This window comes from Diabrotica virgifera, chromosome 5 (genome assembly GCF_917563875.1).
Source record: "Diabrotica virgifera virgifera chromosome 5, PGI_DIABVI_V3a".
In the NCBI taxonomy this organism is placed as follows: domain Eukaryota; kingdom Metazoa; phylum Arthropoda; class Insecta; order Coleoptera; family Chrysomelidae; genus Diabrotica; species Diabrotica virgifera.
This window is the reverse complement of record NC_065447.1, coordinates 7,215,576-7,229,554: the sequence shown is the minus strand read 5'-3', so window position 1 is coordinate 7,229,554 and position 13,979 is coordinate 7,215,576. Positions and strand designations below refer to the sequence as shown.

The 13,979-nt window shown below is 33.6% G+C and overlaps 1 protein-coding gene across 3 annotated transcripts in view; it reads right to left on the bottom strand.

Moving 5' to 3' along the window:
* LOC114340333 (SID1 transmembrane family member 1) overlaps positions 1 to 13,979 on the bottom strand; it is a 73,121-nt gene that overhangs the window by 15,908 nt on the left and 43,234 nt on the right. For 2 of the 3 annotated variants that reach the window (XM_028291105.2, XM_028291243.2), the window contains 2 exons: positions 2,042 to 2,295; positions 1,191 to 1,373 (listed from right to left, as the gene is read on the bottom strand). In XM_028291105.2, coding sequence (XP_028146906.1) covers positions 1,191 to 1,373; positions 2,042 to 2,295 — 437 coding nt within the window. Of the gene's footprint in view, positions 1 to 1,190; positions 1,374 to 2,041; positions 2,314 to 13,979 lie in introns of all 3 variants that reach the window. The other variant, XM_028291170.2, reaches the window with a different exon arrangement.

Sequence of the window (13,979 nt, the reverse complement as noted above, 5' to 3'; positions counted from 1 at the left end):
CTCTGCTTTATGTCGCCGAAGAAGCGAAAAAATCTACAACGAAAGAAATAAAATTAGAGCATCCATCTTATAGTTCCGATTTATCGCTCTATGATTTTCACATCTTTGGGCCTTCGAAAATGGCGTTAAAAATCGTTTTCAGATGACCAAGAAATACAAAATGCCGTAAAAGAATTCTTCGAGCTACAGCCACAAGAATTCTTTAAACAGGGTTTGCATCAGTTGGTGAAACAACGGAATATGTGTCTTAAATATAGTGATAATTATTTATAGATGTCTAACAATAAAACACTGAAAACGTTTGTTTTCTATACTTCCACAAAATTTATTACAACTAAGTGACTACAGCTGTTTCGGCAGAGTGCCTTTCTGATAGCAATTGGCTTAGAGGATTACCCATAATAAGTCCTGCACTGTTGTTTGTGTATATTTGATTATTGAATTCAAAATAGTCTTGATTTATGCAAATTTCATAATCATTCTTTCTAGATCATAATCATTCTTTTAATGAACAGTTTCAAATTCTGCATATTCAAAATAAAGGCCTTAAGCTATCTTTATTAGAATCTATGGAAATTAATAAATTGAAAAATACAGATATAATTCTGAATGACCAACTTGAGACAAACAGCTCCCCACTCCTCAACCTCTTCAGTTAAAGACTTTAAATAGGAAAACCATTGTAAACTAAATCACTTGAGAAAGGCACTCTGCCGAAACAGCTGTAGTCACTTAGTTGTAATAAATTTTGTGGAAGTATAGAAAACAAACGTTTTCAGTGTTTTATTGTTAGATAAAATGAACTTCCATCAAGTAACGGTCGAATCCATCAATTATTTATAGATGTGTTTGCCAATATTTTTTTTCTGGATCAAAGATACGTTTCAATTGAACAAGCTTAGTAAATACCTTACCCACTATAAAGCAACTTCATAACAATATGTATTGCCTTTTGTACATCATTTAAACATGTCATTTGCAGCATTGCAAAAGGCAGCATGCGCAAATTATTCAAAAATGCGCAAAAAATAATTACATCTAACCGTTTTACGTTTCCATGACATAATTGTGAAGTTTGGAACACCGTCATGTTAAACTGACGGATAACAAGATAAATAATAATAATTTTCAAGCAGATTCCATACATCTAACGAGCAAAAATATAAATTTAACAGTAATAAAACACTTACCCGGTCGAAATCATCGTCTTTGTGCGAAAGTTCTCTTAAGTAGGTAATTATTAGGAATAGAACTCCCAATAGGACATATCCTATGTTCGAAAACACGTGGTTGAAATCTCCCAGTACACCTAATGGATGTGCACATAAGAAATTGTAATAACACAAGTCTTGTTGGCCCGTCTCATTCAAAACCTAAAATTTCAAAGCATATTAGAGCATAAAATACACTATTATGATTTTAAATATTAAAAAATACATACAACAAAGCATTATAGATTCATTATCAGATACAATATAATAATTCATTACTTTTTTTTGTATGTGTTTTATGCACCGAACATGATAAGTCACGTCAAATCTATGCTTTCATAGATTGGCCAGGCGGATTTAAGACACATTGGAAATAAAAACAGTAGGGAGATACGACGTTTTGGTGCATAAAAATCGAAATTTTGGATTTATGACTCATTGGAAATAAGCTCTTCAATTTGCTTTACACATTCGTTGTGACTTTTTTCGAGAGTTGTTATCTAAATGCTAAGTAAAATACCCGCTCCTTAAAAATCAACAGGTTACTGTCTCCGATCGGGGTCATGCGCATCTAGTAAAGTATCACAGAGACTCCGATTTTAGTCATGCGCATAGAGTGTGTTGAGGATTAAGGATGTTATCCAACTACTGTTTTTCTAAAGAATTGAACTACGTCATTTCTTTTATATAGCTGACATTATTAAAAATGGACATATTATATCTCTGTTAAGTAGCTTTTCTTGACAACAACAACATAGAACAGCTTTGGACCAATAATTGTGTCATAAAATAATCAATTTATTTATAAAAAACAAAAACTACTAACATACCCTTTGATAAGTGATGACCAACTGTATCACTGGTAAAGCGTAGAAAATGGCAACGGTGACAACATTGTACAGATACAAATACGATTTCCTCGTCAACTCTTTGGGATGCTTCCTCGCCAAATCCACCAAATAAGGCTCTCCCCTACCCAACCTCAGGTCCCTATCGGTGTCCACCTCGGCCAAGGTATCGAAGTCGGCCATGTCCACTGAAGGGCCACTAACGGCCGAAACGGTGCGCTGTACGGAGGTCATTTCTGCGTATAAAAGAGAAACTACAGATGTTATATAAACCGTAAGACATCACAAGACATAGAAGGTTTCAAAGGCTGATTTATGTTAGGACGGGACGTGTACGACACGGGCCGTGAACCAACCGGGCTCCGCACGGATTTTTGTTGCCCAGTTCAGTTGTACTATAAACTACCCAATGTCATTCGTATCACACGATTCTCCAACGTGTCCCGCAAGACAGCCGTTTCAAACACGGCCTGTTTTAACATAAACCAGCCTTAGGGTAAAAACATGCCGAAGATACCTGGATGAGCGCGGTGTAGATCACGATCGCGGTTTACATCGATGACGGCCAGAACATACCGAAGATACTTTCCGTATCCTGTTTTGGCATCGACATCGCTGTAAATTGCGATGTAAGGTCGCGAGGGTGAACGGGTGACACATCCTTGGTATGGGCCATTCCACGAACATACGCCTGTTTTGGATTACTTCGACAACGAATATTTTACTGTGCAACATAAGAAGTACGAAATTAAATGGCGCTAATAATTATTCCTATAAACGACAATGTAATTTGCAATTTACTTTCGTTCTTCTTATTTTGCACAATAAAATATTCGTTGTCGAAGTAATCCAAAACAGGCGTATGTTCGTGGAATAGGGTATATGTGCGATCTCATAAGAAAATGAAGGTTTGTTTTGATATGTTCGTATGTGCGTATGTTCGTGGAATGGCCCATACCAAGGATGTGTCACCCGTTCACCCTCGCGACCTTACATCGCAATTTACAGCGATGTCGATGCCAAAACAGGATACGGAAAGTATCTTCGGTTTTATCTCTGATCATCGTGCGCAATTGTTCCAATGTAGCATTAACACAGACAATGATGCCTATATATTCATCCGTTCATATAGTGAAAGGAACATAAATCGTTTTGTTCAAACCCTTGAGTCAACAAATTGGTCAGAGGTATTTAATACAATTTCTGCTGAGGATAAATCATTAGCTTTTTTAAATACTATCCAAAATTACTTTCGGTCCCATTTTCCACTACTTAAATGTAAACCTAAAAAATGTACACGTTCGAATTGGTTTACGCAGGAACTGTACAATTTAAGGGAGCAGCTAAAACTTTTAGAAACGATCTGTCAGCAAAATAGTAATCTAAGGCCAGTCCTTCATTTAGCAAAGACAGAATATTCAATTAAATTAAAAGCAGCAAAAAGTAGTCACTTAATGAGACAGTTAAACGAATCATCAAATAAAATGAAATGTATTTGGCATTTAGTAAACTTAACAGTCGGGAAACAAAACAACTCAAAAGTACCTAGTGATAATAATAATAATTTAGCAGACAAATTTAACCACCATTTTGTTGAAATGGCTCCAAAGTTACTTGCCGCTTTGGATCCTACTAAAATAGGTGGGTTTACATCAGCATCAAAAAACCGTAATAGTTGTTCTATGTTTTTATATCCAACTAGCCCACAGGAAATAACTAGTATAGTTGGAAGTTTTAAATCCAAACACAGTTGTGGTTTTGATCAGATTTCCCCTAAGTTATTAAAACAATGCATTCACGCTCTCGCAGATCCACTGACGGATATGCCTCTTTTCAACAAGGAATATTTCCTAATATGTTTAAACTATCTATTGTAATCCCTTTATTCAAAAGTGGTGATAAAGATGACCTTAACAACTACCGTCCCATAAGTCTCTTATCTGTGTTTTCAAAGATAATTGAAACTCTGGTTTATACTAGAATAAACGCATTCCTAAAAAAGCATAGTGTCTTGCATAATTTTCAACATGGTTTTACATCTTCTAAGTCTACAACTACAGCTCTTGCAAATTTCGTCAGCTTAGTGTTGGATGCTTTGGACAGACGAGAGAAGGCATGTGGTTTATTTCTAGATTTGTCCAAGGCTTTTGATACTTTGGATCATAATTTGTTGCTAACAAAACTTGAGAGGATTGGTATTCGTGGTGTAGTTCTAAAATGGTTTACTTCCTACCTAGAAAATAGAAGACAAAAAGTAAAGATAACATCTAATGGACTTGTAAACGAATCAAACACATTGGATATCCATTATGGTGTCCCACAGGGTAGTGTATTGGGTCCTCTACTTTTTATAGTATATATTAATGATATAGCTTTGGTAACTAATTCACTGAGTGGAGTTAACATCATCAGTTATGCGGATGATACCAACATTCTAGTCACAGCAACATCCGATCAAAATTTGCAAAATAAAACTACACAGATACTATCCACCATCAACAGTTATTTTTTATCCAACAAACTAGTTTTAAATGAAGAGAAATCAAAGTATATGATTTTCACGTCAAATAATTTATTAAACCATCAAGCCACTATACAAGCAGCAATAGATAAAACAGACTGCACGAAGTTGCTGGGGGTCCTGTTAGACAGTAATTTTAAATGGTCAAACCACATTTCTAATTTGAAATCCAGATTAAGTAGCGCATGTTATGCATTGAGAATTCTTTCACGTCTCTTTAATACATCAATATTAAAAACAGTATACTTTGCCCATTTTTACTCAATAGCCAAATATGGCATTGAAGTCTGGGGTTGTACCTCTGAATTAGAGCAGATATTCGTACTTCAGAAAAGAGCTATTAGGATAATTTATAAAATGAAATTTAGAGATTCTTGTAGAGGCATCTTTAGACAAAACAATATTCTTACTATTCCTGGTCTGTATATATTTTCGTGTATAATGTATTTACATTGCAAAATTTATGAATTCAATAAATTTCAATTTAACCATGTTTATTCAACAAGATTCAGAGACAATCACTTTATGCTTCCACAACATCGTTCTGTTTTGTTCGAAGGTAGCACACATTATGCAGCCATAAGTTTCTTTAACAAATTGCCAATAGATATACGAATGAATTTACATCAGCCAAACTTTCGGAGGTGTGTACATCAATACATTTGTGAGCTAGAGCCATATTCTAAAAATAACTTTTAAGTATGTTTTGTCATATTTATTAATTTATATACTTTTGTATGTCTGTAACTTTGACTTGTCTCATACATGTACTTTGTACAATGTCGCATGTGATGAATAAATTTGACTTGACTTGATATCGATGTAGCGACCGCGATCACGACCTAAACCGCGCTCATCCATGTATCTTCGGTATGTTTTTACCCTTAACGCTTATGGAGACGACCTTCTCCTAAATGTAAATAAAAAAGCTTTGTAATTTGGTCGATAGAGGCGTTGGTTAAACATGCGACTCTTATTCTTATGGATCTGTGATCGAAACCCAGATCAATATTTATAAAATTATTATTTTTATACAACATTTTTAAAAATTGATTTAAAAAATCATAGGTGCACGTAAAATATTATTGTTTTTTTTACAGTGTATATTATATTTGTTATAGAAGGAGAGGCAGCGCAGAAAAATCTCTTTGAATTTACTAAATCTACCATTTTCACAGTTAATTACTGTGATTGTGTAGAGAAACATACTGCGGTCGGTCAAGCGAAACGTAGAACAGGTGGTACTGAGAGGGTATCAAAGTTGCTTTCCTACGAAGGTAATTAAATCCATTTACTAAGGCTGAAAATCAGTACACACATTCTAAATTGAATATAAATAAAATTTATTATAGTCGATCAGCTGTATGACGGGACAGAGCCGGTCGGTCGGCCCCAATGAATGTACAGGGTTATTCACTATATTTTGACCCCCTTGTAAACTGCTTTATTTACAGACAAAAACTTATTCGATTTTTAATTATGATTTTTTGACATATACATCGTACTAGTGACGTCATCCATCTGGGCGTGATGACGTAATCGACTATTTTTTAAATGAGAGTTTAGGGGTCGTGTGCTAGCTCATTTGAAAGGTTATTCAATTCTCTATACAGTACTATAAACATTAAGATCATTATTTATACAGGGTGTCCAAAACTTTTTTTTTTAGTTATTAATTAAACAATTAATTTAAATCAAAAAATTTTTTGGACACCCTGTATAATTAATCATATTAATGTTTATATTACTGAATAGGGAATCGAATAACCTTTCAAATGAGCTAGCACTCGACCCCTATTCCCATTTAAAAAAATAGTCGATTACGTCATCACGTCCAAATGGATGACGTCACTAGTACGAAATATATGTCAAAAAATCATAATTTAAAAATCGAATAACTTTTGTATTTTACATTTTTTTCTAATTCTGTAAATAAAGCAGTTTACAAGGGGATCAAAATATAGTGAATAACCCTGTACATTCACTGCGGCCGACCGACCGGCTCTGTCCCGTCATACAGCTGACCGACTATAATAACTTTTATTTATATTTAATTTAGAATGTGAGTATTGATTTTCAGCCTTAGTCAATGGATTTAATTACCTTCGTAGGAAAGAAACTTTGATACCCTCTCAGTATGTTGCTGCTATTGCTTTACTGTTGCTGCTTTAATTTCAATGGTGCTGCAACACTGTAGTTATAAGATTAATTATACCAGGCAGGGAAGACTGAAAGGAAGGTGTACCCATACAAGCCGCTGCTATCTGGTACACTGATGGCTCAAAAACATCGGAAGGTGTGGGAGCCGGCATTGTAGGAACAAATCAAGGGAGACATTTCCCGGTAAGTTTATCAAAGGATGTCACAGTTTTCCAGGCGGAAATAACGGCATTCCATCACTGCGTGGAAGAAATAGAAAGGTAGGAAAGAATGTTCCGTTCAGTTGCCATCTTCACAGATAGTCAGGCAACGCTTAAGGCACTCAATTCTTTAGAGATCAATTCTAAGCTAGTATGGGATTGTGTGTGTGCCCTAAATAAACTAGGAGACCGCAGCAAGGTTACGGTAGCCTGGGTACCGGAGTACAAGGGTCATAAGGGCAATGAAAATCAGATGCAATGACCAAACAAGGCTCATCCATGCCATTCGTTGGACCAGAACCCTTGTGTGGCATTGCAAAGGCAGTGACGAGAACGGCTACAAAAAAGTGGGTAGCTCACAAATCTTTGGAATAGTGGAGGAATTCACCAGGACAAAGACGGGCGAAACAGTTCATTACAGAATATTCGCCAAAATTTACGGCAGACCTAATAAGCAAAGACAGGAAAACAGTCAAAGCCATAGTAGGTCTGATAACAGGGCACTGTAAGCTGAATAGGCACTTGAAGTTGATGGGATTGTCAGATGATGACCTGTGCAGATTCTGTCACCTGGAAGAAGAAACAGCAGAGCATATTCTATGTCAGAGTGACAGTCTGGCAAATGTGCGGTTCTTTGCATTAGGAAAAGAAAATCCACCGGTAAATACATGGAAGGTTGTCTCGAAGCTATTAGACTTTTTAAAGAGGGTCAGGCTAGAGAATGTTATCTAGGACTAGAGGACCACAATAGATCTGAAAAGGTCGCAGTGAAATAGGCCAGAAGGCCACCTCTTTAAATCTATCTATCAGATGAATGGCCTAAAATTTGTGAAGTTTGACATTTGTTCTATCAATTAAAAACGACAAAATATATAAAATTTATAAACAATAAAAGACATGAAGTAGAAGGAACATGTTAAAAAGAATTTAGGACCGTTGAAAATAAAGTATAAAGACATGTATTGGTTGATAGGTAGGCAAAGAATTACACTGAATTACTGAATTACAAACGGATTTTGAAACCGGTGTGCACTTATGGCCTACGATTATGAAGCTGTAAAAGAACTGTAGAGCTATAGAAACCTTGTAAAACTTATTACTAACTAACATTAGAGGGACTGCTTGGTATGTTCGGAACAACAACTTGCAGAAATATCTCGATCTCGATCCATAGAAGATCCCAAGTTAAAATAAAACAATTGCAGAGGGGCCCTACAAACATCCCAACCTTGAAGGACTACAGTTTCTTTACAACCAAACCCAGATACGAAGGCTTAAAAGAACTAGACTATTCTTTGTAAATGATGAGTTAGTGTAAAGCAAATATAGACCTCTGTATTGTAGCGACAACAACAAAGTGACCAGTTAGTAAAAAGCACAGTCAGTGCAGTGCAGTGTAGCCATAACAAAGAAGTTATCAGATTAGGTAAAAACTAGGATGAGAACAAGCGACAGCTATATTACAAATTTTCTTTTAGAAATTTTAGGTTAAAGAAAAAAAGCAAATAACAGAATGTAAAATCTGTACATCTTTGGACTGCACCTTGAAGATGAAGAGAAAGATAAAGTTAAGGCCATATAATTAGCTATGTAAGTAGTAACAAGTTGTAGTTTTATTTTAGTGGGATTATCGCCATATTGATTTTAGTTCAAACTCTCTGACAATAATTTTTCACTGTCTTTTCGTTTCAGTCTTTGTCGTATGGTATGTTAAACAGTAAATGGTTAAGTTCAATTAGTTACCACTATAAACAGCCCGGATTAACCGATAATAGTATAAGAGGCCCGGTTTCAGGTAAAATTTATTTTAGGCTTTATTATGGGAGTACCGTCTAGTCAGTGTTAATTGCAAAAGACCAACTCTGTCTACCTCGGTGGCTTATCGCTCCGGGTGGGTCTTAACAATGGGCCAGGTCAGATAAATTTAATAATATTTACGACCGCACTAATTGAACTCAAACCATTTACTGTTGAACAAACCATACATATGTAGACCAGTGATATCATCTTAGAATTTGTGAAAGTATATTAAAAAAAAAAGAGAATAATATATAGATTCTTAACAAACTAAAAAGTTGAAAAAATTATAATTCCAAAACACGTAATCACAATATGCACACATATTAACAGAAATACCGGGTGTCCACTTACATATTCCCCCATTTTAACTGCCTATAATTTCTAAACGGCTCAAGATAGAAATATGTGGTTTTCGCTGAAATGTTTTATTTTAGTAAAAGTTTTGTTTGATTGGATTGCATTTTTTATATCGTTTTCAATTACGAAAAAAAGATGGCGGATTTTTGAAAAAATCGTTGATTTTTTTTAAATGGAACACTCAGTATATTTTTTGCAAATTGAAAGAACGGTCATTCACCTATCCATCGATATACAGTTTCTTAAAATGGGTTGTCAAATAACTGAGTTATTAATTTTTAAAATGATCAAAGTAACGTGGAAATCACATAACTAAATAACATAATATCGATTAAAATAACTAGGCATATTCTGTTATCTAATTTCCACATTGCATCTCTCATTTTAAAAATGAATTACTCAGTCATTTGACAACTGATTTTAAAAAACTTTATATCGCTGGATAGGTCAAAGACTGTTCCTTCAATTTACAGAAAAATATACTGGGTGTTTCATTTAAAAAAAATCAACGTTTTTTTAAAAAATCCGCCATTTTTTTTGTAATTGAAAGCGTTATAAAAAATTCAATCCATTCAAACAAAACTTTTACTAAAATAAAACATTTTAGCGAAAACCGCATATTTCTATCTTGAGCCGTTTAGAAATTATAGGCAGTTAAAATGGGAGAAAATATAAGTGGACACCCGGTATAGCAGTATAAGCTAATTTTAATAAACTAACAGACACATCAAAAACAAAGAACAATTTAAAAAGTTACTGCAGATGTATGCCTTACTATATATACTACTAATATAATCATGTAAAATAAAGATAACAATTGATGCATATTAGTTTAATTAGTATATCCAAGTAATTTCCTGTTTTTACATTATGTTGGGTGTAAAAAGTATGTGAAAAATATAGTTTGGTTTAGTGTAGATTTTAATTTCTTCCTCAGTCAAGCTTTTGTTTTTTGTCACATGTGTCACACTAAATAAACGATATGATATAAATACTTCTCTAGTGAATATCAGTTGTAAGCAGTAATTTGTAGTCTTTGAAAATGTTATACCATGGTTTATTCCATTCTGAAATTGTATTTTATGAATAATAAATGTGCGAATATGACAGCTCAGCAATTTAATGAACGACATCAAGATAAATGCGACAGTAGGAAGTATGTTTTGGAGTTAGTAAAAAAATTGAAGAAACTGGGAATGTAGGTAATAAAAAACGTATTTACGTAATAAAAAACTGATGGGCCTCGTTTTGATGGGTTTTTCAAACATACAACTTATATCTACATCGTACAAAGGTAAGTACTTGGATAACTTAAGTTGTATCTAATAAGCATCAAAAAGTAAATAAATTTTGAAAAAGCTCAGCCAATGCATATTTCTAACGTATACGTCTTACCTATGTCTTGAACAACTACAGTATCTATTTGTCATATTGTGTGGTGTGCATGAAACAGTTTAGTACCAATGAAATGTCGGTTGGTTAGTACTTTTCTCTAACAAAAAATTATGTTATAACCTGAACCAGTATATCTGAAGCCAAACGTTATGTATGACATATAGGCGAAACTAGGGAGGATGAATTAATTTTTAATATTTTTTGTGGTATTTCTATGTTACTCATTCTATTTAAAGGGAATTGATCACAGTTTTAATTGAATATACGTTTATTTTGATGTTTCGATTTCCGAAGTGGAGATCGAAACCTAAAAAGAATAGTTTTATTAGAAATAAATAAAACGAAGTTCAGCCATCAGAGCTAAATTTACTTATACTAATTCATCAAGGATTTACAAATCCGATTTAGGTTAAGAACAACAAAAAGGTTGAGATCCTTTAGAGATTAAAGCGTTCATTGCTGATGATAGCTCAAAAAATATCTTTTGAGTGGATAAACAAATACCAGGAATGATGATCATCATCATAATTGGCTCGAAAATCCTTTGCGGATATTGGCCTTCCAGGATCACCATTCCTGTTGATTCCTAGCAACTTCCCTCCATCTTCTGATCCTTAGAATCTTAAGGTCTTCTTCCACATCGTCAATAAATCTTCTACAGTCTACAGGGTAGTGCTCTACTTTTTCTGCCCTCTGGCAGGGGCGGCTCGTGATAGTACAAGATGCTGAGGCACACTACATTTGAGGAATAATATTACGGTGTTAGATTCTCTTAATGGCCAAAAGGCCTTTTTTGTGACGTTATAACGTGAGGCCGTCTACAGTACATTCTGCGAAATCAGTATTACCTCGTATATAAATGCGTTCTCATCCTGAGATTTTATAAATTAATCTTCAGTTGAGACTTTTGCCATATTACTCAATCGTATCTGTCCAGTTGTATTTCTGATATAATTTTAATCCTTTTTAGCGTGGAGAAACTTCTTTCTGCAGAAGCACTTCACTGATAAAACAACACAAATCCATAATAATTTAAAAACTTCTGGCATACAAAGTTTTAAATCATTATCGTGAAAAAAAGTCTCTATCTATCCTCAAAAAAAAAACGTTAGAGTAGATTATAGATATAAGGTCGAAGTGCACCGATTTGATTAATGGATAAAAATTATTGGATATGTAATGTCGTATGTTACCAATTATACAATTATTATACAATATGAGAAGAGTAAAGTGTTATGTGTGGTCTCTATTACTATATGGATGTGAGTCCTGGACGTTAAAACAGTATGTCGTCAACAAATTGAATTCATTCGAAATGTGGTTGTACCGCCGAATGTTAAGAATAAGCTGGGCCAGCAGAACTACGAATTAAGAAGTACTGAAAATAATGAACACACGTCCTCCTCTGGTCAATACTATCAAAATTAGAAAGACGTCATTATGTAGGACACATAATGCGTCATAGGGAATTTGAGTAGCTCCAGGTAATTTCAGAAATCAAGATCGAAGGTTAAAGGCGTATAGGAAGAAAGAAAAAATCTTTGCTACGAAACATCAGATATTGGACCCACACAACAGCAAATGACATAATTCATCAAGCCCAGAACAGACAGAAATTTGTCATATTGACCGCCAACCTCAATAGAGAAGACACTTAGGAGGAGGAGGAACAATTAAAAAAAAAACAAGGGGTGCTCGATCTAATTTTGTTCTGACTCTAATTAATTAATAATTAAAAACTGACTTTCTTTATAAACTTTAAAAATATAGTTGATCGTTTTCGAATTATACACAATTTAAAACTGAAAAAAAAAACGATAGATGACGATTATCAAGGCTCAAAATACACGTAAAAAATAATATTTTTGTAATCATCAAAAACCTAAATTCAAGTTCAAACCCTCTTCTATCAGTTCCTGATGATAACTTTGCCATATTTTATTCTAAAATTTTTTCTATTTTTCATTTTTAAGGAGGAAAGTTCCTTATGGCAAAACGGTCGATTAACAACTAAAAAACAATGTTTTAAAATAAAATGACTAAAATAAGTCCAAACTACTTATCAAAACTGATAGAATAATGGTTGAACTTGAATTTAGCTATGGACTTCGTAATTTCAAAAATGATATTTTTTACTATATTTCGAGCCTTAAAAACGTCATCTTTCTTTCTTTTTTAGAATAGAATAGAATAGAAATATGCTTTATTGCCATGAAAAATTTTACAATTTTATCGACAAAGCTTATAAATAGTAAAAAAAAACAAAACAGTAACAATCCAATTTACTAAAATTACATAAATCGTCAATAAGTTAAATAAAATAAATAAATAAATCGAAGTTAAAACAGAAATAATCAATTGCAAAAATTTAAATAAATTGCAAATCCATAGTCTACCTAATAATTAATAAAAAAGGTTTAAAAGTTAAAAAGTTAAGCTGCTGCATATGACACCCAAATATAGATAAAAAAATAATAAAAATACTACTTGTGCAAAGGGTACTGTAATTTCTTAGTTATTGACTAAAATAATCTTCTACTGAATAATATGGTCTTTCAGACAGGTAGGCTTTTGTCAGTTTACGGAATTTGGGAAAAGATGGTGCAGATTTTAGTTGTAGGGGGAGATGGTTGTACATTTTTTTTGCGGAATATAATATCGATTTCTTTACTAACTCCGAGGACGGGGTCGGCAAATAGACGTCAAACGTAGAATTTCTCGTGAAGTAGTGATGATTAGGTCTTGGTGGAAAGATATGTAGATGTTTACGAATTAAGCAAACAGTTTCTAAAATATACAAAGATGGAAGGGTTAAAATTCCGTGATCTTTGAAGTAACTTCTGCAGTGTGTTGTTCTTCTGAGGCCAAACAGATATCTTATTGCTCTTTTTTGTAATTTGAAAATAACATCGAATTGGGCAGCTGTACCAGAACCCCAAAAAGGAAGACCATAACGAAGATGTCACTCGAACAAAGAAAAATATGTTATTTTGGAAGATGCTAAATTGAGTTCATTCGAAACAGATCTTATAGCATAGCAGGCTGAAGAGAGTTTCTTCCGTAACAAATCGATATGGAGGGACCATTTAAGGTTGCTGTCTAAAAAAATTCCAAGAAATTTTACAGAATCAACTGTACTGCTCTGGCTGTTATTAAGAGGTAAGGGTTGAAGAGCTCCTTTATAAGACAATGCTACTGTTTTATCTACGTTAAACGAGAGTAAATTTGAGTCAGACCAGGTTTTTTTTCAGTTTTAAATTGTTTATAATTCGAAAAAGATCAACAGAAAAAAATTACAAAAGATCTTTTTTGTTTCGTATGATCTATAAAATCTAAAATATCTGACCGGTCCGAATTTTTTTAATCTATAAAGAAAAGTAATTTTTAAATTATTAATTAATTGTATTCAGAACAAAATTATATCGGGCACCGCTTCTTTTTTAAAATTGTTAACAGACTAAATTACATATCCAATCATTTTTATCCA